This window comes from Salvelinus namaycush, chromosome 1, assembly GCF_016432855.1.
Source record: "Salvelinus namaycush isolate Seneca chromosome 1, SaNama_1.0, whole genome shotgun sequence".
Classification (NCBI taxonomy): Eukaryota; Metazoa; Chordata; class Actinopteri; order Salmoniformes; family Salmonidae; genus Salvelinus; species Salvelinus namaycush.
Window position 1 is genome coordinate 66,225,539 of NC_052307.1, and position 26,192 is coordinate 66,251,730.

A 26,192-nucleotide genomic window follows, 5' to 3' on the forward strand; every position below is an offset into this window, starting at 1 on the left:
CTCCTCTTGCTAGTGGGTAGCTTATGGCATAACACATGGTATAGCCTACCAGAGAGCCTGACACGTTCAATTAGTCTGACTGAGGGTGGTATGTGGGGAGCAGGAGCTAAGAGGACTAGCTGTAGTATACTGGATGTGCTAACCTGAGCTATCTATTGCTAGAGATATGTTGTATAACCAGCAGGTAAACCTTATGGTTGGCATGACATGTCTGATGGCTTAGATATTTGAACCTAGCTTGGTCACAGTTTGAGGTTCTATCTGCAGCTACCTGCAGTGCTCTAACCCTGTGATGACGTCCTGTGTGCATCTGGTTGGCCGAACACAGTGACTTATAGCTGCTGTGCTAATGCTCGGCTTGGCCAAAGAGGTGTCCTACAGTTCAGAGTAGTTTAGACTCAGGCTGAGGGACAAGCACATAGCATGTCTGCTTCTCCAGACCAGAACCCAGGCAGGCTTTTTATGGAGTTGTCATCCAGCCCAGGCCGGGGAACAGCTGTGGAGCCCCAGCAGGAATCCCAGCCCCATAGAGGTGCTGCGCCCCGGCTCACGTCATCAGCATGCTAATGTGTGGTCCCTCCGCTGCAGTGTGGAGCGACTGGGCCTGCTGCCCCTGTGTGCTCTGCTCATACAAGGGAATTTCACTGGAGTTCAGAGAGTGGTCACCTCCTCGTGAGATAACACAGCTCCATACATACATAGCCACACACAGCCTCACACAGAAACTCCAACATATACACAGCAGGGCATGGGGCCCAATGTGAGAATATCACTGAGAATAAGCTATTATAACAATACTTCACTTCCAAAACACTTAAGTTGTATTACTGTATTTGTTCTTGTAGGTAACGTTATAGTGCAACTAAAGCGGTTACTTTAATATAATAAGAACAATAACATCACGTTGAAGTGACTATTGAAATGCAAAATATAATATTTGTGCGATTTACTTTGTTATTTTGTAATTGGAGAAATTTTTTCATATATATATATATATAAAATAGGGCTTCTTCTAGAATGAGTAGGCCTGAATCTTTTTTCTTACACTAATGTTTTAAACAGTACATTTGAACAGGCAGTATTTCAATATTAGTCAACGTTTTGATAGTGAATGCAACATTTGTTGTATTGTTTCATTAGAATATATGTTTTACTTAACTAGTTCTAGTATATAGTGTTGAAGTGTTCTTTATAGCTTGCGACACTTAAGGAAGTTATTTGGAAATTCAGTGCTTTTCTATTTGCGTATAATGGATTTGTGCATAAATTACGCATTTAGGTCAAATGAAGCATGCCGATTTCAAGTTAGATCCGGCGCTGAAACAGGCATACATTCTGTCCAATATGACATTTCCAAAGTAACAAATTGAAAGATTGCATTGACATGTTTTCGTGTAAAAATGGCATCATTTCAGATCGTAAATGTTAATATTTTGAACAGTCGCTCCAAGCCTGACCGGCTCTTCTGCAGTCCAGCCTTTAGATTCAAAAATGGAAATAAAACCGCGGTGTCTTATAATGCACGAGAAATGCTTAGGCCTATATTATTAGTTGTAGTTAGTATTATATAGTTATATTATATAGTTAGTATTAGTTAGTATTATATTATAGTTGTCTTTATACTGATTTAAGCCTTGTGTGATTCGCTATGTATTTTTGGGGGGGCAGCAGATGTCATGCAATGTAGCGCTAATTAGGCAAGGCCTACAAGCATCTACAGCAACAAGTATGTTGATACTTTAAAAACAAATCATTTGCAAACCAGATAACGTAATGAGAATAAGCCCATAATCTCAAGGTTGAAAAAAGACAACCCACACATCAAAATAAAAACTCCCATTTAAATGTTATTTAGCAATGGCTAAACTTATTACAGCCTACTATATTCCAGTAAAAACAACCTCCCACCCAGAATGCCATATTTGAGAAAAGGCAGTCTGTGAGCCCGTTGTGCCTTTATAAGAGTAGGATAAATGTTTCTCGGCGGTGGGCACGCGTTTTCCTCCCTCTCTTTGAAACCGTATCCGAGGCGAATTCGCCCTCCCCCCGTAACTGCTGGCTCTTGATTTGTTACGGGTTAATTGCAACACACTCCGATTACACAGTTATACATTGGACAGGAGTTTTCGACCTCCAACAGATATTTGTCTTATTTTATATCCAACCATAGGCTATTGTGTTTTTAGCTAATTCCTTTAACATGAGCGTCATTAGGCTAATGTATGTAGCATATACTAATGCATTGTGTTCACCTATAGGCCTATTCTTGTCTAAACCAGAATCAATTCCTAAATGTGTGTGGCCTTTTTTCACATGAAAATATTTGGTTGATGACCAGAATATTTGAATATTAAGGACTGTGTTATGACGAATATTTTCGATTTTCAAGACAACTTAAATAGAACACCCCGAAAATATGTGAAGGCCTTCCTGTTGCACCACACATTAGAATATACTGAACTGTATCTGCATGGGGGGGAAAAGAACATTCGACAAGTGTCAAAATAATGGAAACAGACATAATTGTATAGGTATTTCAGCCAGTTAAACTGCATGCCAATACGTTTAATTTTATACAAATTGTGTGTAGTAATATACAGACTAATCTAAAGACACTCGAGTATGCCAATACTCAGCATAACATCATTTACAATTTATACAGTGCTGAAAAATAACGGGTGTCTACACTGATATATACACCTAAATAGACATGTAACTAACAGTGCTTACATCTATATCTTCAATTTCCGTTTTAAAACAAATAAGAACGCGTCATGGCAAATATTGCCAATAAAGCATACTTCAATATTGTGGCTATAAGTGTACAATTAAAAATATGCACAGAATAAATAAGAAGTTGCGCTTTACTATTTAAAAAGTGCCTTCATCTTTCCTTAATTCAGATCGTCTTGTTGTTGATTACATTTTTTTAATGCATGGTGTAGCCTAATAGCTTAGTCCAAACTTCTCAGAATATCAAATAAAAATCTAACTATCATTTCGATGGAGCCGAGTAGCCTAACCCGGATAAATGAACAATGAAATTGTCCCCGCAGTATATATTTTGAATGCATAACAAAAATAATACACATTATTGTACATTGTAAAATATTCTCAAGTGGTAGTCATCCGCCCGCAGAGTTATAGTACCAAGCGGCAGCTGGGGTTGAGATGCATGAGGTGAGTGTCAACCGGTCTCTGCTTTACCTCTTGTGTGGCACACAGACATTTCTTGAAAATAGCCTACAGCTTAGGCCTCTACACCACAAGGTTGTTCTGTGATATTCCCACACCCTTTTTGGTTTCTGAGAGAGATAAACATTGAAGTTGAACTAAATCTGCATTTGCACGTATTTATTTTTCTGTACCAAATCCTTTTTTGTGTGAAAAGTTGTTTAGTTTATGGGTTCTCTGGCGTGACTGTTGCTTCTCTTACAGCGCGCTCCAGGGCCTGCCTTCTCTCCTACCTCCAAGGGTTGGGTTGCTTCCTCGTCTCAGCCTTGCAGCCGCTTTGGCTTTAGTGGCTCAAGTCAGTGATGTCCGTTATTCACTGTAAGTGCTGTCACATGACGCAGGGCTTGATGTCCTGGTAGGCGACCTGTTGGTGATGATAGTAGGAACTGCTGCTGGGCGAATGCATCGTTGAAGACGTCATCGCGTTGAAGGAAAAGACGAACTCCTTCCGGTCACACATACTGGGAGACTGAGAATGGTACCGTGGAATACCTAAGAATATAGATACAAGAGTAAATCATATTTTAGTTCACCTTTTGCCATATAGCATGCCAACCCAATGTGAATGTGTTGCTGTCAATTGCCAAAAACAGTATAGTTGTCTTTTTGAATGGGCTAGTAAGAACCACAAGTCGAGAAGGATATAGGCCAGCATTTTAAAGAAAAGGTGGTAGCAAATTAGTTAGAAATACATATTTGTGGGTGCAAGGAAAAATAATAAACTAGTATTGCCACTGGGTGATTGCATATAGCCCTAAATTATCCATAATAATAATAATACACATTTACCTTTGTCTATAGAAAGAAAATGTAATAACAAAAATTGGCCTATTTTCAAAAGTGACTTCTGAGCTTTTTGATGTTGGAATAATTTGTTATTTATAGTGTGAATTGTAATATTGTGCATCGTATTATTTAGCCTATATTATTGTAATATTACTATACTATGATATAAAAATCAATTGAAGTAGGACTAGTATTACCTAAATCTTTTCAGAATATCGTTGTAGAGGCTAAATTCGTCCTAAACTGCCTTTCAGGAACAATTAATTGTAATTTGGGTAGACAATCTTTCATTTAATTTGTGAAACCCCCGGTCTGTCTACCCCTCTGATTGGGGCTGTCGTACAGAACTGTTGAGGCTGAGAACCGTCTGGAGAGCTCGAGGGTGGGATAGTTCTAATTGACAGTGGCCTGCTCGCACGCGAATCCCAGAGGACCCGGTGCCTCCGGGACTTGAGTTGGCTGGCTCCGGCTCGCGCTTGTTGTTTTTGTCTCTAGATTGGCACCATTCTAAACACAAGTCCCAGAAGACGTGCCGTCCGAGTGCTTCCTGAAACCACCTCCAGGAATTTATTAGGAAAACAGAGTGAGGGTTAAACTTGCTGTTTGTTAGTTGTCCCACTCCTTGGCCAGTTAAATGAGGACAGGAAACTGAATTACTTAACTTCCTTACTGGATAATTAGACGATTGTTTCTTGCGTCCATTTCCTTATTTCCAAGATAACAGAACCATCAATTCTAACCAATATTATCCGCCAAAAACTGTGGCATATTGGAGTTGTTGTAGGCCTATGTGAATACAAATGCACTGAGCATGCCCAGTGCCCAGTCCCTATCTTTGCCCACTGCACTGATTGCAGTAGGCGAAGGCTGCTACATTATTAAAGACCTTTACATTATTGCTATTGGCCTACTGTATGTATGTATGTATGTATGAAGACCTTTACATTATTGCTATTGGCCTACTGTATGCAATCTTCATTTACGATTGTATCTGCTTTCTTCGAAGCAATGCTCCATATACCGAGATATTTTTGTTTTTCTTCACCTCGTTTGTAATTTAAATTAAAAGGTTTTGATTTGGTTCAAAGGAAATGGTGAGCTATAGAATAGGCCTAGTGTTTATTTTGCACACATTTTAGGCTATTGGGTATGACTGACTGTAAAAGGCATGCGTAATCATTTACGAAGTTAGTTTACCTTGCAAATCCGTGTTACTGTGTCCGTTCTGATGAAGATTATACTGGTCTAGGGAATGCGTGGGTAAACTGGGCTGCAGCGGGTTCGCCCCGGGGTTGCAGGGAGACAGTGGCTGCTGCTTGATGTAAGAACCTCCGTTATTCAGAGAGGATGAAGGCGCTTGAGCCCAGGCCGAGCTTGAGTAGACGGGATGCGGCTCCATCACTCCCCCGCTGGTGAGGAGGGGCGAGCCTGAATTGTCGTGGTGGGGGTACTCGCCCCCCGTGGATCCTGTGCAGCTCCCCATGTAGGAATGTCCGCTGTTGGCCGACAAGTGGGACATGGAGTGCCCGGCCAGACCCATCCCCTCCATGTTGCCTGCCAAGTGTCCATTCATCATCCCAATCCCGCTGTCCAGAGACAAGCCGTTGGGCGGACAGGACAGGCCCCCGCCGCTCCCCTGGAAGTTATAGGACTCGGGGAGGTGGTTGAATCCCAGGCCGTTCATCATGCTGTACATGGGCTTCAGCGCCTGGCATTTACGCCTGAAGCCCCGCGGCCTCCTGCGGAAGGATCCCTCCTCGAACATGAACTCACTGGCTGGGTCGATAGTCCAGTAGTGGCCCTTCCCGGGCCGCCCGAGCCCCTTGGGCAGCTTTATGAAGCACTCATTCAGGGACAAGTTGTGACGCACGGAATTCTTCCATCCTTGGTAAGAGCCTCTGAAAAACGGGAAGCGGCTCTGTAGGAACTGGTAAATTTCACTGAGCGTCAGGCGTTTGGTGGGAGAGCTCTGGATAGCCATGACTATCAGCGCAATGTAAGAGTAGGGGGGCTTCTCTGGGCGGCGGATCCCCGCGTTGGTCTTTTTGGTTTTGGTGGTGGAGGAGGCGGTCTCCATCACAGTGGTCTGTCCGTGGGGCTTCTCCGGGGCAGACATCGGGCTGCTCTGGGCAGGAGTCTGCGCTGGGGGCTGCTGGACCTCTGCCGTCATTAGTTAGACTATCAGCGCAATGGCAAAAAAGTTTGACAAAAATATCCACGTCCTCGTTTTGAAGTAGTACTAGAAACTTCGTATAAATAATCAAAGAAAAGTTTAAGATGGTTACCAATAATCTCGATGCTGTGGAACTACGCACGGTCAAATGCAAAGCTGAATTTCTGTAAACCGTGCGTTGTTGCGCTCTTCCTTTTGGTGCCTAAATTCCTTAGCCAATGTGAACCCTGAAATCCGTAGCGATTGTCCAAATTGAAATCGTGGAGAAACGGGAGCTACTTCAACTTCAGTCGGTGTGTTCTCGTGCGTCCGGAGGAGCTCGCCTTTTACTTATCCGTTGCCATCAGCGCCTTGCTAGCTCGAGCGCTTGACCATCAGGACGTCATTGGCGCACCGGGCCCGCCCAGTCCCCTCCCACTCACACACATCTGCCTGGCTTTAGTTTGTCTGGGAGCAGTTTTTTTCCAACTCAGAATCAGTGAAGTGGGTCTTTCTTAACACTCAAAATGACATTTTATTGAACAGAAAATTATCATTTTTTAATTGAATGGCGTGAAACAGGACTTATTTTCAAATATAGGACATAGCCAACTAGAATATCTGTTTTCAGAATGTAAATGGTAGCCTAATACAACAGGCTACAGAGGCCTATGCTTGAACTTTGCAACGTTGAATAGTCTTTATTTTCGCAACGACAATATTTCTTCCAAACAGTGTTTTTGAAAATGTATGTTTTTAGTAAGCTTGTATGCACAACTACCGTGATATATAAAACTGGTTTTCCACTTGACAGATACAGCAGGCCAACCTCACCATAGCACATTTCACTGACTTTGACCTATTAAAGTGTGAAGTATGTTTAAAATGTTGCTTAAAATACGCTTATTTGAAAGAAAATGCCTCTATTCAAGACCACGCAGCTGATTTCTTTAAACGATAGACAGGAACATGGGCAGGATGTTTATACTGCAAAATGTAAACATTTTCCCTGGCCTTCTTTAAATAAAAAATCAAGCAAAAAGCCCCGCTAGATCAGCTCATACTCAATCTGATGCATTATGTCCGTTTTAGACAGCTCCTTGTGTATGGATAGGACTTTTCAACGTAAATGCAGAAAGGGATTTCAATCATGTATAATTATTATGTTCACACAGTAGAACTGAGGGTAACAGCTCCCTGAGCCTAGCCGAATACTGGGCACTGAAACTCGGATGAGGACTTCAGATCGACGCCCACCAAACTCTCTCCCCTCAGAATGGTGCTCGAATCAAGGTAAGTCACTTTAAACTTTTGTCAGTTAAAACAAGACAGCGATATGGCTGCGGGACTTCTTCTCAATTTAGTTCCAATCGAGATTTACTAGACCTGTTGTGCAGTTAGAAGTGCGAATTAGATTGGACGCCATATGATGGTCTAATTAGTCATTTGATTGTAATGTGGTGGGCAGCCTAACCAGACTATAGTGTCACAGAAAAATAGTAACAAATATCATCTGAGTTACAAAGTTAAGCGATGTAGCACATAGGTCTACTTTATTTTCCTTTTTGAAAAGGTCGAAGCGCATTCCTTATTAACAAAGAACCGTCTTAGGCTCATAATTTGCAGGCTTATCATTTAGAAAATTAGAATAAGAAAATTATTAATTAGGCTACATTTAGAAAATGTAATGTTTTAAGCAGGACTTTTTACTATAGGTCTTCAAGCGCTTCATTGCACCTCATCCACCATTCTAAATGTAACCAGTTTTTGGCTATTCATTTAAGCCTTGAACCGGTAGGCTATATGTATGTGTGTAGTGGAGAGCCGCCGGTCCATAGACTAAATCTGTTGACAGTAGACTGTTCATTGTTCCCCGGAGAGCGCACAAGCCCTCAGCCCCTCAACCCTCACTCAGGCGCTCCTGGTGCGTGGGTTCACTCTCCGGGGTGGTTCTGCTGTTTTGGTTTTGCCGGGTTGTTAGACAATTTTATTATATTCTATTGCAATCTTGTAATTAATGCACATATTAGATAGGCAATAACGCAAATCAGTCACAGATACTTTGGCAAATTGTAAATACTAAATGTCTTAATACATTTTGGGTGTCATAAAAGTAGGTTATACAGGCTACTGTTTTTTCTTGACTAAGAGTTTTGAACAGTCTTTGGAATTAAAATATTCTACAATCAACTGTAGTGGTCCTGCAAATATGCGTCTACAGGAGGCTATTTAGGCCTACTAATTTTTATCAAACTTCGAAAACTAAAATCATGTCATTTTGATGTGGCCTATCTAAACCGTAAGATGATGTTCTGAAGCGTGTATAGGCCTACATAACAGGACAGCCTGTTATCCAACAAACCGCCGTAAATGCCGTTGTTGGCTTGGCTCCTTCGTGACGTTTTTGCCAAAGGAAAATAAGAAAAGATTAGAATCTCCGTTGTCAATTACACAGGGCATGCGAGAGGTACACATGGTGAGATTTGCTGTTGCGGCTGAGTTTGGAACCTAGGTAAAGAAATGTATATAGGTAGTAGTATTGTTTTAACCGGTCCCTACACCGGGCGCTCGCTTGGAATGAGGCCCACGCATTTATCAGGGGAGCGGACCACCCAGCGCGCAGAGAGAGAGGGGGCAGGCGCGCTTGCGTCCTCTCTTTCCCCCTGCATTTAATTACGTTGATGACTTCATTCTGAGAATCACGCCTTGTTTCAACACGTCGTGCCCGTCCCCACGCCGAATGGCCCTCTCACACACTTTAACCCCGCCACTCATCTTTGACATGCACTTTGAAAAACTAATGTCCACGGCTAATTGATCCCTAAATGTTTACCCAAACTAGTGGGACGCGAGTTGCTCCATTGATCTTTGAAGGGGGACGCTACGATGACTGGCGCGTTGTTAAACCCCTCCGCAAAAAGCCGTTGACAGCTACGCATAATTATTAATGGTCCCCCTGGACTCTCAGTTGATATTATAGACGATTTTCCGTCAGTCAAATTATTGTTACTACGTGGTTTTAAACGAGTTATGGTGTCCTCTAAATTCTATTGATTTCTTTCCATAGTACATTGTATAATTCAGTTATTATACAACATTGGCTGAAGTCACATTGGCTATATCTCTTCTATGAAATATATGTTTCTTAGATAACATGCAGCCTAATGATTACATGGACGTATTGTAAAGCGTGAGGAAAGGGTTAACTCCAATGGTATAGATTTACGCTTGTAATGTCACTGTTGGAGGATTGTGTTTGTCGGCATTTTATGGCAATCCGAGGTCACCACTTGCCCCTCGTAGTTTATTTCATGTACTTTTTCCATGACGTCCTCCAATGAAATATTTGACAGCGTTGCATCCTCGGGAATGTTCGACCACTTAGGTGGAGGAATTCCACATCATTCGGCCAGCCCAGCAGTATGCGTTTTTGTCTCAACAGAGAGCCTCTCCAAATGGTCTTATTGTTATCCAATCGACGAAATTTGACCCAAAGGCCTATTTTTTTTTATTTTACATGGACTTAATATTTTATTTTATTTTATATGGACGTAATGATGCATTATGTTGTTGAGGGTGGTTTTGATTTTTTTTCTGTACATGCACACACCACACGTTTTAAACACATGGCCTTTATTTTAGCAACCTTTGTTGTACAACTACAGCACTCTGTGCCTGGACATTTCAATCAACGGTGATCGGCATACTGCTGAAGCTGTGCATCGTACGGTGATACACTCGGAGTCTATTTATCTTGCAGTCACTGCGAGGGAGATGTAATTCAGCCTAAACCTTGAATTAGTCTACTTACTTTATATCATATAGCCTATCATAGCTTGTCCAAGACTCACCCAGTTATACATTAGAACTGCTACTGTCTGTAGTTAATGTGACTGTGAGGTGATTCCTCGACAATGCTATAAGAGAGAAACCTCAGCATGTCACATACTGTTTTACCCAACACAACCACTGTGCCAAATCTGATAAAAATATTTTTAGATATAAAGATTATTTATTTAAACTTTATTTTTTGTTTTTTTTGCAGCTGCCATTACCATTCAGAAAACTTGGTGATGGGAAACGAGACTCCAGAACAGAAATTAATTGTTATTGATGAAGGGGTCATTAAAAAAAAAAAAAAAAAACTGTATAGGCTACTGGACGTTTAACAAACTACTGTTGTAATTAGTCTTATAGGCCATTTGGGAATATATAATTGATAAACAAAATTAGTCCTGAGTTTGTTTAGAAACTGAAATGACGGTCTCGACACTGAGAAATCAGTGTGTTACAGCTTCAGTGTTGGAGTGGAGACGGGGAGGGTCACCAAAAGGCTGCAGCAGAGTTGTTTGGAGAGCTTTGTGACAATTGATCGATCAAATGTATAGCTGCACCTTAGAGCCGCAAGTTCATTGGATCTGGATGCACTTGAAGTCGCTTCTTTGCACGCCTCAGGATTTTAGAAGAGAACCTTGAGTGCATGATTTGGAATTATGCTTGTTTACTTATTAAAGCATTTTCTAAAGTCAAGAGATGCATTTGTTTTGATGCTAAATATAGGATAATGTTGAAAAAAAATATTAGGGTATAGTTGTGCCATGCCTAAATATTATTATTCAATGATTTACTGCAGAATATCAATTACGCTTTGCAGTTCTGACCTTTCTCTTATTTGACCCATTTCTGGGCTGGGCTATGGGCTCTTGCATCTTGGTCAATTAACCAACGTGATCACACAAAATAACCTAATGTAAAGCCCATAATGCTAGTACTATGCAAATGTCATTACAGAAAGTATTCACACCCCTTGACTTTTTCCACATTTTGTTGTTACGAAGTTAGATAAAAATGTATGTAATTGTCATTTTTTGTCAACGATCTACACAAAATACTCTGTCAAAGTGGAAGAAAAATTCAAACATTTGTAAAAACAAATATTTATATACAGTACCAGTCAAAATTTTGGACACCTACTCATTCAAGGGTTTTTCTTTATTTGTACTATTTTCTACATTGTAGAGTAATAGTGAAGACATCAAAACTATGAAATAACATATATGGAGTCATGTAGTAGGCCCAAAAAGTGTTAAATATAACAAAATATATTTTAGATTCTTCAAAGTAGCCACCCTTTGCCTTGATGACAGCTTTGCACACTCTTGGCATTCTCTCAAACAGCTTTACCTGGAATGCTTTTTCAACAGTCTTGAAGGAGTTCCCACATATGCTGAGCACTTGTTGGCTGCTTTTCCTTCACTCTGCTGTCCAACTCATCCCAAACCATCTCAATTGGGTTGAGGTTGGGTGAGTGTGGAGGCCAGGTCATCTGATGCAGCACTCCATCACTTTCCTTTAGTAGTGGTTTCTTTTCAGCAATTCGACCATGAAGGCCTGATTCACACAGTCTCCTCTGAACAGTTGATGTTGAGATGTGTCTGTTACTTGAACTCTGTGAAGCATTTATTTGGGCTGCAATCTGAGGTGCAGTTAACTCTAGTGTATTTATCCTCTGCAGCAGAGGTAACTCTGGATCTTCCTTTCCTGTGGCGGTCCTCGTGAGAGCCAGTTTCATCATAGCACTTGATGGTTTTTGCATCTGCACAAAGTTCTTGAAGTGTTCCAAATTGACTGACCTTGTCTTAAAGTAATGATGGAGTGTAATTTCTCTTTGCTTATTTGAGCTGTTCTTGCCATAATATGGACTTGGTCTTTTACCAAATAAGGAAATCTTCTGTATACCACCCCTACCTTGTCACAACACAACTGATTGGCTCAAACGCATTAAGAAGGAACAAAATTCCACAAATTAACTTTTAACAAGGCACATCTGTTAATTGAAATGCATTCCAGGTGACTACCTCATGAAGCTGGTTGAGAGAATGCCAAGAGTGTGCAAAGCTGTCATCAAGGCAAAGGGTGGCTACTTTGAAGAATCTCAAATATAAAATATATTTTTATTTGTTACTACATGATTCCATAGGTGTTATTTCATCGTTTTGATGTCTTTTATTATTCTACAATGTAGAAAAGTAGTAAAATAAAGAAAAACCCTTGAAAGAGTAGGTGTGTCTAAACTTTTACTATTATTCGACAACGTAGAAAATAGTAAAAAATTAAGAAAAACCCTATGTCAAAACTGTAACTTGGCCACTTAGGAACATTCACTGTCTTGGTAAGCAACTCCAGTGTAGATTTGGCCTTGTGATTTAGGTTATTGTCCTGTGCTTAGCTCCATTCCGTTTCTTTTGTTATCCTGAAAAACTGCCCAGTCCTTAACAATGACAACCATACCATGATTCTGCCACCAATATGCTTGCAAATATGGAGAGTGGTACTCAGTAATGTGTTGTATTGGATTTTCCCTGAACATAACACTGTATTCCAGACATAAAGTTAATTGCTTAGCCACATTTTTTGCAGTATTACTTTAGTGCCTTGTGTCAAACAGGGTGCATGTTTTGGAATATTTTTATTCTGTACAGGCTTCCTTCTTTTCACTCTGTCAATTAGGTTAATATTGTAGAGTAGCTACAATGTTGTTGATCCATCCTCAGTTTTCTCCTGTCACAGACATTAAACTCTGTAACTGTTTTAAAATCCCCATTGGCCTCATGGTGAAATCCCTGACCGGTTTCCTTCCTCTCCGGCAACTGAGTTAGAAAGGACACCTGTATCTTTGTAGTGACTGGGTGTATTAATACACCATTCAACGTGTAATTATTAACTTCACCATATATTTTTACCCATCTACCAATAGGTGCCCTTCTTTGTAAGTCAATGGAAAACCTCCCTGGTCTTTGTGGTTGAATCTGTGTTTGAAATTCACTGCTCGTCTGAGGGGCCTTATAGATATTTGTATCTGTGGGGTGCAGCGATGAGGTAGTCAAAATCATGTTAAACACTATTATTGCACACAGAGTCCATGCAACTTATTATGTGACTTGTTAAGCACATTTTTACTGTTGAACTTATTTAGGCTTGCCATAACAAAGGGGTTGAATACTTAGACTCAAGACATTACATTTTCATGTTTCGATAATTTAAAAAAAATGTCCAAAAACATAATTCCACTTTGATGTTATGGGGTATTGTGTGTATACGCCAGTAACAAACCAAAGATCTCGATTTAATCAATTTAAATTCAGTCTGTAACACAACAAAATGTGGAAAAAGGGAAGGTGTGAATTTTTTCTGTAGCCGCTGCTAAATGTAGATATATCATTATCAAAATGGTTCTGAGTAAATAAAGGTTATTAAATGAATACAAGATCTCAATTTGAACAACAATGGAAGTTTAGTAATAGTTTGGTAAAATTCTATTCTGAAATCCTGAAACCAACATATTATATCTTAAATGAAATAATACGCATATTTGTAGTAAAACACATATTGTGCATGTTATGTAACTCAGGGCGTTGTGTGAGAATGCCAAGGCAAATACATGTTTTAAACCTGGCTATCCATATTGCCAAATATGTAGGCCTATGGGTATATATACTTTTGTCCTATTTTTCCATGTGATATATTTCTTAATGAGTAGTTAAAGGGAAACATGGTAACAAAGAGAGGAAAAATATGCACATGCGCTCAGTCAGGTAATGCCGTTATGTAGCCTAATTACGTACAGAAGCATCCAGTGTACAATACCAGCAGGATACGCGGAGGGTACATATAACATGCACATTATGTTGCTGTAATGCACTTTATGGAAAACAGTTCAACAATTGAAAATGTTGTCTTTGTTCCCAGCACATGTCTTTTAAAACAATCATTACACAATGCATCATTTGGCCAAGGCCTATAAGTATTTCGTTTTTCAAGAACGAGTGCAGATATCTTGATACATTACAATGAAAATACTCATTCACACTTTCCGTGGCCACATGTGTAGCCTATTTGTTAATGTACCATTTGAAATCCAACAACGAAATCAACAAAGGTATGCATAATTTGTTTTTTTCCTTTTGTTTTATGACTAGCCACATTTAAGAAAATCGTTGTAATATCAACAACAATTTGTCCTTTCAGTAATATTCTGATTTACTTTCATGGACAAAGCACAATATAAAATATACACATGAATGTAAAGTTGAATTTTAAGCAATTTTGGGCGACATTTCACCTGTCATTGTCCCAAGAACACAAACAATGTTGATTCCCTTTTACACTCGTGGCTATTTTCGGAACAATGCATCATCAGTATATACATTACTGCAGATTTCCATTTCCAATGGTCTGAAACTAGATATCTCTGTCTCATGCGTCGCTTAGTCCATCTAGCGTTGTCGTTTTAATTGAAAACAGTATAATGTCGAGGTGTGTGCACCCCCCTCATCACTTTCTCTGGCGCGGTAGGTGGCCGTGTATATTTTTGTTCAAGTGGTGTTTATGTGAATGAGAAAGGACTGGATTGCTAGCAGACCGCTGATTGCGCTCATTGGGCCGCTACATTGATCTGAACGGTATAGTTGAGGGGCCCCACCCTTTCATGCAATCAACAGAACTATAGAATCGCGTTCTACGACTTTTTAATTTACTTGGCAAGATCTCGCTGCTGGACCTCCAAGGCGCGCGCCGGTGTGCGTAAAGGCGAGGGAGACGGGAGTCCTTTTGGTGCTGTAACTTCAGTTTTCCACTATACCGAGGACACTACCCACGGTATATAGGCTAAAACAGGACGCACACACATCTACCATGAAGAAAACGAATACACCATATCCCACTGGGCACAAACTGGTTGAGTCAACTTTGTTTCAAAGTAATTTGTCAACATATTGTGACGTTGAATCGACCTGGAAAATACATTGGATTTGCAAAAAGTCATGAACATAAACAGTTGATTTGAGAGTGAAATTTCAACCACATAATTCAAATAAAATAAAAAATCGAACTTTATTTGTCACATGCCCCAAATACAACAAGTGTAGACCTTACTGTGAAATGCTTACTTACAAGCCCTTAACCAACCAGTTCATGAAGAGTTAAGAAAATATGTACTAAATAAAGTAAAGTAAAAAATAATTAAAAGTAACACAATAACATAACAATAACGAGGCTATTTACAGGGTGTACCAGGTTACTATAATTGTCATAATGGTAACCAATTTTCAACAAGGTTTGTCTATGTTGAATTTGTACCTTTTGGAACAACATCAGATCTTCAACATTATATCCACTATCAGAAAAAACATAAAACAATAGGCTGGGCAGCACCTCCTACAGGAGAGTTGATCTGTCTACAGCTATCTATTAGATCTCCCATCCAGTGTTTTAACCAAGCCCAGCTTAGCTTTGATATTTTCCACTGACTACTACCAATGTGCTATAGTGATAATGACTATTGAGAGATATCTTAACTAAATATATAAACTGTTGCTATTGAAGTCATTCTGATGTGTAATTAGAGCAAATGAAATGTAACCATACTCTCTCTATAAGTCTTACATCATCAATGAGACTATTTAGGCCTATATAGCATTTGTGAAGTCATCAACAGCTATTGTTTCAATTCAACACAGGGTTCAACTAAAAAGTTAAAGAATAGGAGTAAATCAAATCAAACTGTTTTAAAGTGCATTTAAAGTTGGATTTGATTTAGTTATATTCTTTAACTTAGATTTTTGGTAGAGATGGAGACATGAATCCAACATATAAATTATTAATTTGTAGAAAAACTGGAATTAGTCAGACTAAGTCAGTGGCACAAAATATACATCTCCTTCAAATGTAATTTGGTTGTGTTGACAACCAAACACAATTCAATATCACTTTTGCAATATAGTAAATAGTATATTAACTTAACAAATATGTTTAATTCACATCTCCAACTAAAATAAAAGTGAAAGAATATGATTAAGCCAGTGGCTCAATTGAAGCTATCCCAGCATTAGATATGTCTCCTATAAATGTTGATATTTGGTTGCTTGCCAACCTAATACAATTCAATATGACTTGTGTAAGATAGTAAATAGCCTAAAATGAAGGCCATCTTACAAACTAATTTAACAGTTTTTATTCAACCTTAAAATGAGTAACACATCCTTGGCCACATGTTGAGGTTACTGTAACTCTAAAAGTCTCATTATGTCATCATAGAAAGCGTGCATGTTCATAGCATGTTCAAGATCCCAGGTCTGTGGAGAACTTCACAATATAAATATCTGTGAAAAATCTCAAACAGCATTGATCACTTGCACTATGCACTTTTAATGTAATACAAATACAATCCAGGTCATTCTGTTGTGCTATTAGATGAAGCACAATGATAACGATTTAAGCAGTTGTATAAATACAAAAATGACATTGTATTCCCATTTGAACTGTTGTGCTTTTAAATGGTTGAAAGTGCAATGATAACACATGGAGAGCTTGGGACTATAAGGTTCTATCTGCATTTTTATCTAAATGTAATTATTGTCATAGCCTTGTTCTGTTCAATGTTCTCTACCTATAGAGTACTTTAAATACCCCCAATGCATGTCAAGTTCAAAAGAATACTAGATAAAAAAAATATTGCTGACACCATTCAAACCAATGAGGTTTCAGAACTCTATCTATCTATCTATCTCTATCTCTGAGTCATATTACTGAACATATAACCTTATAGCCCCAAACTCTCGACATTTAGATGACAACTAAATAAAAAATCATACATTGTTTTGACGTTTAGAATGTGGTTGTGCTTTTAGATAGGTTAAAGCATAGTGATAACACATTGGGAAATCAACAAACTTCTGCCTGTCTTTTTGGGCGAATAATGTTTGAAATCTCATTGATCAACATCTCAACGATAAATTACCCACATTTCCACTTTGAAATAACGTGGTGTGGCCAGTGGGATGTTTCAGGCCATTTCAGCTTTCTGTTAATTCCATAGCATTATCTTAGTGAAGTTGTCGGTGATAAAGGTATTCAGATATCGTTGCTGATACGCTTGCCGTTTAGCCTATGAGCAGGACCTATTTTATTTGCAATGCATCCCACAGTAAGATGTTACTGGTTCATCCAGATGGGGATCGGTTAATAGAAGGCCCTACACCTTTTTTCTGATTAGAATTAGGGAGCCAATAAGCACATGGCACACAACAGACCCTTTCAGTTCAATGGTCAGTTTCCACTCTTGGGCACATATTAATCTCGTATCTGACACTCTTCAGTCATATTCCTATCACCTCGCCTTGCTCACCATCTCTTTGTTTAGAAGGCTTAACATGCAAAAAGAGTCCAAGACGAGGATTCTCCACGGTGGCCTACTACAGTGTGTGACATGTCCATTGGTCATTCATGTCTCGAACTAAAACAGGAATCTCATGTTGCACTGTGTTGTGTGTTCGGTGTGTGGGCAAATTCCCCTATTGAAAAATGTTGCATTTACAGATTTATATGAAAGCTCTATTTGTCAATTTATTTCAACTATTGACTGAGGCTACTGACATGAATTATAATTAACTTGTGATAATGGTCCATTAGTTAACTGATCAGTAAATGCAACTGATTGTTTTTGTGATCAGACGCATGAAATGGAGAATGTGTGACCCGTTTTAGAAGTCAAAATGTAATTGAAACTGCATTATTCGAGAGATGGAAAATATATTCATTCAATATTTGTAGGCCTTATATTCTGTTGGCATGGTAATTTGTTGTTGATGATTGAGAGACATTGGATTTTGGATTTCGCTTTGGACACTCGTTCGCCCTCATGCGCTGTTCAGTGCTGACATTTCCCTTATCAAGGTATATTTCGCAGTTTCAGCTGCATTCACCTGAAGTGTCTCTTGGATAACTAACTATTTATAATGCAATAATTAAATATGCATTGTCATATTACATTTTATCAAACAAAATAATTCCTATTCAATGCAGGTTAACCTGAAAAGTTCATAATCTTATTATATATATTTTTTTATAGCTGGTTGACATTTTGTTTGTTCTGCACGACATTGATAGCTAATCATGTTAAATGTATTTGTTTATAGCCTATGTTTTGTGTGAGTGAGTTAGGTAGGCCAATTCGTATGATTATCAATATGAGAGAGAATATTAGCCGGCTTTCGATTAATTATCACCCAGAAACCAAAACCAAAACAAGAACTCTTACATTTAAAAATAGGCTACATGAATATATACCACACTATGCGTTCTTTACATAGCCCCTGGAACTCAGTTGCACAGTTTGTTTATATCCTTAATGTTTTGGTTCATTTGAGACTGGCAAATTATTTCGTTTTTATGCTCGTTAAGCTACAATAAACTCTGTATTGTTATCCTTAAATATAGAGAACCCGCAAACCCCAAATACACGAGATGAGTCATTTTGTGCGCGCAGCGATTATGCTGTGTGAGAACCCCGGGCTTCCCAGGAAAGTTTGGCGCGCCAACCAAACAACAACCCTCACCCAACCGTCCCTGAGGTATTGTCAATCCGTAAGCCGCTCCACTTATTCCTCTCAATAGGCTTCAACTGCGTATTTTATTCGTAACATAGTCCTCATGTTCTCTGAACTTTGAATCATTTTTGACAGCCGTATTTTCAGAGGGAAATACGGCTTTCAGGGAATAAAAATATGAATAAAGGCATATGTAATATTCCTTCTGTCTTATTTTGTGATCACACAAGCTCGGTTTACACTACCACAACATTATTTGACATGACTGAAGGACACGAGTGTTGAAGAGTTGTCAGTTCCAGAAGTTTTACAAACTCAAAACTGTCCAAATGTGGTCATTGCGAGAAGGAAAATGTTCCAACATGTCAAATATCTGCGATTGACGTTTTAGCCACTGACTGACAGCATGTTTATAGGACAAAAGAAGACTAAACTCATTTGTAATCGTCATAAGGAAGAAGATGGTCACTAAAACAACAATTTAGTCCTTATTCTTTTAGTCCTTATTCTTTTTTAATTTGAGACTTTTTGAAGCTCATTATGATAAAGAAAAACACCAGAAACGTTTCGTTTTTGTGATTGTGGATTTTGTTTCCATTGTGGCAGGGTTTTGTATATTATTGCACTTATTTTCAAGTGCTTTTGTCAACTCTTGTTTATCTCCAGTTTCTCGATCTGTAAACTATACCTGATATAGTCGCTTAAGTAATTAAAGTACAATAGTCCCTATTGATGTTTAACGTTTTTCATATATATTTTTTCAAATGTTTATTTTCTACTTATGTCTGCCTTACAATATTGCCAAGTCAGGACAGTAGCTGCATGCTTTAATCAAGATCGTTTAACAGTGAGACATCTGACAAGGCATTTATTATTTTCTGCACACTATTATTAACTTAGTGTGCCATTCCTAGAGCTAAATAGCGCTGAACCAAACCAGAGTGCTGCCTAATGTCTGATTACCTCTCAGCTATACCCCCCTATTGATGCCCATGTTTTCAACCAGAGCTGCATCTCTTCTGACTCATCCACTATAACAGACCATTATGGTCATTTAAAATCAGCCTAAAAGCACATCCAGTCATTGAACTAAATTATAATAATCCTCAATAGCCCTCAAGCTAATGTAATAGACACCTTTCTTTAATGTCTTTGATGAACCACATAACAGTTCAACTGTATGAAACGACACTGGGATTTATCAAGCGTCCCTTATCCTATACTAGTTCATTTAAATGAAAGCAAATTATACAACCTAACTCCTGATAAAGGTTTGAAATTAAATGGAATTTCAGTACATTTGAAATATGGATTGAATTTCAATAGACCTACTCAATGATCAGGTGTTCCTTTTCATTTTCCCCATACGGTCATGTTATTGTTTCTTTTAATAATTCACAACCCTGCTTCTTATCATATCTATATCATGTACAGTTTAATGAAAGTTTGCTCATATAACCAACACAACTCTTCTTTTCCCATGTCAGCCCTCTGTGATGGATGAGGGAGAGAAGGTCTTCCAGTGATAGCAACAGTTCCTATGACAACCAGACCTCCACCGGGGGATTGCGTCTGTCAGACAGTGCTAATGATAATTGAGAGGTACGGATCGAAAAGATTGAGTATGGCTGTAATCTCTCCTCCAGCGGAAAACCAGAGAAACCGCTATGAGATGACCATGTTCCCCTCTCACCACCACCCTGCTTAGTCCTGCACTGTTCTACACTGCATGCTTCTACTCTGCTCTATACTATATTGCTGCTGGAGGCCTCCCAGCCTGCCCCACACAGGGCAGAGAGTGAATGGGTAATGTCACTGTGTGTGCGCAACCTCCTTTGGTGTCCCCCTTCCCTCAGCCTCACACACAACACAGGGCCAGTCCAGGGCAGTTTGTTACAGATGCCAGGGAATATATCAGCAGGGAGAACCCAACCAGAAGAAACGGTCAGAGTAGGACATAACAGAGAAAGGGAAGTCAGGCCACAGCCAGCTCTGATACAGGTTAGTTACAGAGGCTTTGATAGTTGCTGATGGGACTTTGATTGGAGCGTACTCAGATTTATATGATGCGTGTTTACTCACAGCCCACCATATCTCTCTCTCTCTCTCTCTCTCTCTCTCTCTCTCTCTCTCTCTCTCTCTCTCTCTCTCTCTCTCTCTTTCTCTTTCTCTTTCTCTCTCTCTCTCTCTCTCTCTTTCTCTCTCTTTCTCTCTTTCTCTCTCTTTCTCTCTCCCTCTTTCTCTCTTTCTCTCTCTTTCTCTTTCTCTCTCTCCCTCTCCCATTCTGAAGGGGGATTTTCCTGTGGCGAGCCGCTTCGGAAAAAGCTATTAAGAATTCCCAACAGTGCACAACAATAGGAGACGTCGTTCTGCAATGCAAGTCCCGAATCCAAGTCAGTCCCTTACGATGTTCCTCTGAAACGGTCCCCGGCTATATTTAATCCGCCCAGAGAGCAGAACCAACCTACATACAAACCACAAATTGAAACTATGGGGAGGTGGTTTGTGGGGTGTGGGCTAAGTGGGGATGGTAATTGCCTATTGTGGAGCTTAGGCCTCTCTATTCTGCCATAAACAGGCTTGGCAGCCCACAACATGATACCCCTGCCTCCACTCCACTGTTTGAGTTGGGGAGCAGATCCTCCTTGTCTGTGGGAACCGATAGCCCAGCAGTGGTCGGAATCAGTCAGGAATGCTTTGGAATGGTAACACAGCGGAAGGCTAGGGTGGGGAAAAATGCCAAGAGCATTTCCTGAACAGAGGGGGGTCCCAGCGAAGCATCACACTTCACTGGCATCATGTGACGGGGATCCCGCCAGGCCTGAGCCCATGATCCCGATTGGAGGAGAAGGATACGGTAGGGGAGAGGAGGGTGAAGCTGGAACAGAAGAGAGGGGGATACGCAAGAAAGACAGAGGGGTGAGGTGAGAGGGAAGCATTGGGATGAGAGAGGGATGAGGTTGGAGGCATTAAAGGGGAGTCAGGGGGAGAGGCACATTCTGCTAAAACGTACATCTTTAATTTCCCCTGAGTGAAGTAATGCAGTCTGGACTGGCTGGCTGGCTGGCTGGCTGGGTTTGGATGAGTGTCTGAGTGTGTTATACCACGACTTTCATGAAGAGGACTTCACAGTCTCTAATTTCTGCCCACAACAAAGTGCCTTCCACTGTATCTGTGAGGAATAAACAGTATATACTGTCAAGGTCTCCAGAGAGGTCACTGAGACCACGTGGAAGACTGGGAGTTCTTAGACCACTGCTACTGAAAGACCTGCAATAATCTGTGCAGCAGTGTGGGGTATCCTACATACATTCTAAAAGACTGTACCTTCTCACCACAGCAAAGACAATGTAGTGAATATTTTGGCACAGCACAGGCATGTCAGAATGATTCTGAGTATATCCAGTTAACTGAAGGCCTGAAATATAACTTTGCTTAGTAACACGTGATACTAAGCAACGGTAACAGTGATTAATACTTTGGTTGAGAGCAGTAGACCAGACAGTGTTGAAAAGTGTGAAGCAGACAGGTTTTGCGGCTGAAATTGGACAGTACAGTATATCTGTCAGTGTCAGTGTGTGTGTGTGTGTTTGTCCAGACCTATGAATCGGTGTGTGTGTATCCAGACTGGCGTGGACAGCCAGTCCCTGCTCCCTGGGGCTTGTGTAAATGTCGTGAGGATCTCAGGAGGAATCTTTCCCCTCCAGTCGTCAAAGGGCTTTTTATTTCCACCTGCTCCCGGCCTCTTTCCGTTGGTCTGCTCTATAACAATGGTGCTGGAAAGGCAGCAGAGTGCAGGGTGACAGCACAGAGATTGATGCTAGATTGTGTTTGGCCCTTTTTCAGATAGGGGCCTTTGAAGGGAAGTTGCTAACAGCAGCATACCCCCCCCCCCCCCCCCATCTCCACCTCCTCTCCCTCTAACACTGGGCTTAGCAGAGGGCAAAGTGCTGATCAGGCCTTTCTCCCAGATCCCTTTTTTAAAAAGAGCCAATCGCCCGAAAAGGCAACTTGGCAGGCGGTGGTAAACAGGCTTTTCACTACTCGTAAATCAATTCACCACTACATGAAACAGGATGAAGCTCATTTACGCCACGCAGACGGTTGAACCCGAGCCCAGAGACGCCCCACCTTGCCTCCGGCTGCTCCCTCTCTCTCGGCAGGCCCCGGGGCTCTGGGCAGAAAAGAGATACACGCTCATCAGGACAGCATTCTTTCTGTTTCACCGAACAGTGGCCTGGCGAAGAGGGTGATCCATCACCCCAAATGTCTATTTTTTTCTAACGTTCTGTTTTTCTCTCTCTTTGTAGGCTGGAGTGGGCAGACGTGCGGGTTTGCCCACAGGAAGCCGTGAATTCCTTGAAGAACAGAGGGTGTCAGGGCCCAGAATGCGACTTGGGGGGGGGGGGGTCTTACTGTACCTTGTAACGTCTCATAATCCTCCTAGTTAACCCCTGACCCCGGCCTGTGTTTGTATCAGGTCATCAACGTGAGAAATCGTAATGAGTCACTCCAGCAGTGTGTTTACCTTCTGGAGTCACGCAAGGAAGGAAATAAGGCACGGTCTTCTAAAAGTGGCAAAGTGAGAGAGAATAGCAGCAGTATTAGAGCAGAGCCCTGATTCATCTCACTGTGACTGGCCTCTTGTACCGTTACACTGGGTTTATTTAACCTATTCACTACTGTAGGGAGACTAGCTACAGATCAGCCAAAACAGGGAGTAAGTCTACAATATAGCGTACTGTATGAAAATATAAGGTATGAGATTAATAGTGTAATTCTGTAATTGAAGTCTGATCCGTACCCCAACTCATTGAGTGAAATGATCCATGTACTGCAGTATGTGGATACAACTTATTTTTGCTATCACTGTGTAATATGTTGCTAATAGACCGAACATGTATTGTTTTTGTCATCATTTTCTGTTGTTTGTTGCAGTCATTTTTGTTTTTTTGCTATGCCCAATGAAATTTGGAGAGATTTAGTATTTTCCTTTGTCTGATGCAACAATCATAAATTATGTGTATGTGATTTTTCTATTTAATAATAATTTATTGCAATATATTTCTGACTCCAAGATATAGATTATATCTGGAAGATCCCTTGCAATATGCTTTGAAGGAGAAATCTCTGCACTCCCAAATACATTGTTTTAATCTTGAACTTACATTGAGCTCTTGAAACTGTTGAAACTGAAATGAGTATGCAACTGTGGCCAACGCCTGTGATTAAAATACAATGTCCTGGCCTACCGTCACGCTGTAGCCTTCCACACCGTGGGCTTGTGTGATTGCGCAATTGTTGTTTTTGAGCAAGTGCCCCTGTTAGTTTTACTCTGTAAATAAATATGTGCTCCGAGCTGACAATTCATCCTCTGTTACTTTCTTTCATCCTTATATTGGAGAGGAGAACATCATCACTGACCAGTGTCTCCACCTCTCTCTCTCTCACTCACACACACACACACACACACACACACACACACACACACACACACACACACACACACACACACACACACACACACACACACACACACACACACACACACACACACACACACACACACACACACACACACACGGCCACAATGAGAGAGTCAGCAGCTCTTATTTTGGACAGTCTCTCCTGAATTCTAAGGGCTGTCAGGCGGTTTGATTGATAGTTGTGTTTATCACCATATTATTAAGTAATCAGGCTCACCACAGTTCATTATAATTAAAGACTTGGGATAAGTGTTTATTTTTTGAGTCCTGTAAAAAAACATAGTTTTGTGTTTTTTGAATGTGTGTGAGACAGTGTGTTTATATTTGTATTCTTTTCCACAGTGGACCTTAGTGACCAGGAGAATCTGTGTGTCTGTCCACCACTGAGTTTATGGCTACACTTGGGTCTCTGTGAGAGAAGACAAATGCAACCACGATGACATATTATATCCATACAGTAACAACATGGAATACTCCCCTGTAATGGTAGCTCTTTATTTCACTAGTCATTTCTTAAAACGAAGCCCAAGCCTATTTTAATCTTCTATCTTAGAAATCTTACAACTTTATTTCCCCCAAGGGAATGTTTACAACATATTATGTAGGAAAACCCCCTCCAAATTCTGTGAGGCAGCAGCCTGGGTCTCCTGTTCTCACCCAGGTTGGCAGCTATGGCCTGAAGCTCTGCCTGTCCGGCTGGCCTGCATCTGTTTGTATACCCCAGAGGTAAACACAGTGGTGCCACAGCGGACATGCTGGGTGTGTCCTGACTGGAGACAGTGAGAAAGCAGAGAGAGCACTGTGACACTATTCAGGAGGTCCCTGCCAGGTTTCTCTTCTGGAGGCAGGGTTCATTTGATGATTGGCCATTTGGCAATGGGCCATGTATTAGGACAAAATGGCTCTTTTAAAAGCCCCAGCTCATTCTGTTGCTATGGCCGATTTGATTCAGGAATCAGTCAAGTGGCAGATGTTTCATGTAGGATCGTCGATGTAGGTGCAACACACTGCTAAGCACGGCTACACATGGCTTTTAACGAGCCAATGAGAGAGGAGGGTGTTGAGGATGAACATCTGGGATAAGAGGTAAAGAATATTCTTGATAATTCTGAACCACTATAATGAGTGATATGTTGAAGTACCACAGGTGGGGAAGAGTGCAGGTGGGCAGGCAGACTAGGAGTTGGTTTCATAAAAAGAGATTTGGTGATACGGAATTGTAGATAACGTCATTAATGCATTCCCTCCTTAGAAAAGTACTGGCCTTTTTTTAATGTACACTGTGTACTAAATAAAGTGAATAATTTACAGGTAATTACTCATTTGAACACAAATTATTGTTCATTTCAGTTTAGGTTTGTATTTTGTGAACTCCAAACAAGCAAAACAAAATAACTGAAAATATGTGAATAAGACAACATACAGTACATGCATATGTTTTAAAATACCACCATGGGCTTTTCCCTGGTTGTGTGTGCGTGCAAAGTGTGTATTTGTTTACGTGTCTAATTTAATGAATTGCACGTCAGTGGTCCCTGGCTTCCTCCTCGTTCTCTAGTATTTTTGTCTAACTGGGGGAAAGAGACACTTAGGGATCTGACGATAAATTCCCTGTCTTTCCGCAAATGTGTTTGGGCTATAAGATAAACATAGGCTGGAATAAATTCAACACTAATGAAACATTCTGGTGGTCCCATGTTTACATGAACTCTGTTACCACTAGGACCTGTCTAAGGTATTGACCTTCTGCCCTCTCACACCACTAGACATCTGCAGCCCACAGTCCCTAATACGTATCTTACTGAACGGAGTAGAACTACAAACCCTTCCCTCCTTTTAAACAGTATGAAGACTTGGCTGTGCATCCTGTTCCCACATTAATGCAGTGTGATGTACAATGATCATAAACGACCTGTGGCTGCAAACATCTCAGGACATGTGATCAGTGAGGGGTTGGATTCCACTACCTTGGTATAACTCCTTTTTTTGCAGTCCAAAAAGGTCACGGAAAGCACAGGAATTCAAACACACTTTAAACGTCTGCTTCTGGTGAATTTCTCCTCAGGAGAGGAGAACGTAGAGCGGATCAGTGTTTACACTGTAGTTATTTATTATGGCAGGATTTGGACATTTATTGGTTTTGTGGCG

General features: G+C 40.5%; 1 protein-coding gene and 1 long non-coding RNA gene across 2 annotated transcripts; one reads left to right on the forward strand and one right to left on the reverse strand.

Moving 5' to 3' along the window:
* Positions 1-2,528: 2,528 nt before the first annotated feature.
* On the reverse strand, positions 2,529-6,522 carry LOC120047737 (forkhead box protein F1). The gene is made up of 2 exons (XM_038993297.1): positions 5,218-6,522; positions 2,529-3,726 (listed from the first exon to the last, which is right to left on the reverse strand). The coding sequence occupies exons 1-2, from the start codon at positions 6,188-6,190 to the stop codon at positions 3,563-3,565; spliced, it is 1,137 nt and encodes a 378-aa protein (XP_038849225.1). The 5' UTR covers positions 6,191-6,522; the 3' UTR covers positions 2,529-3,562.
* A 699-nt stretch (positions 6,523-7,221) lies between these two features.
* Positions 7,222-23,928, forward strand: LOC120056409. Its single transcript, XR_005477797.1, has 3 exons — positions 7,222-7,465; positions 20,046-20,160; positions 22,869-23,928. It is a non-coding gene; the product is annotated as an uncharacterized LOC120056409 (long non-coding RNA).
* The last annotated feature ends 2,264 nt before the right edge of the window (positions 23,929-26,192 follow it).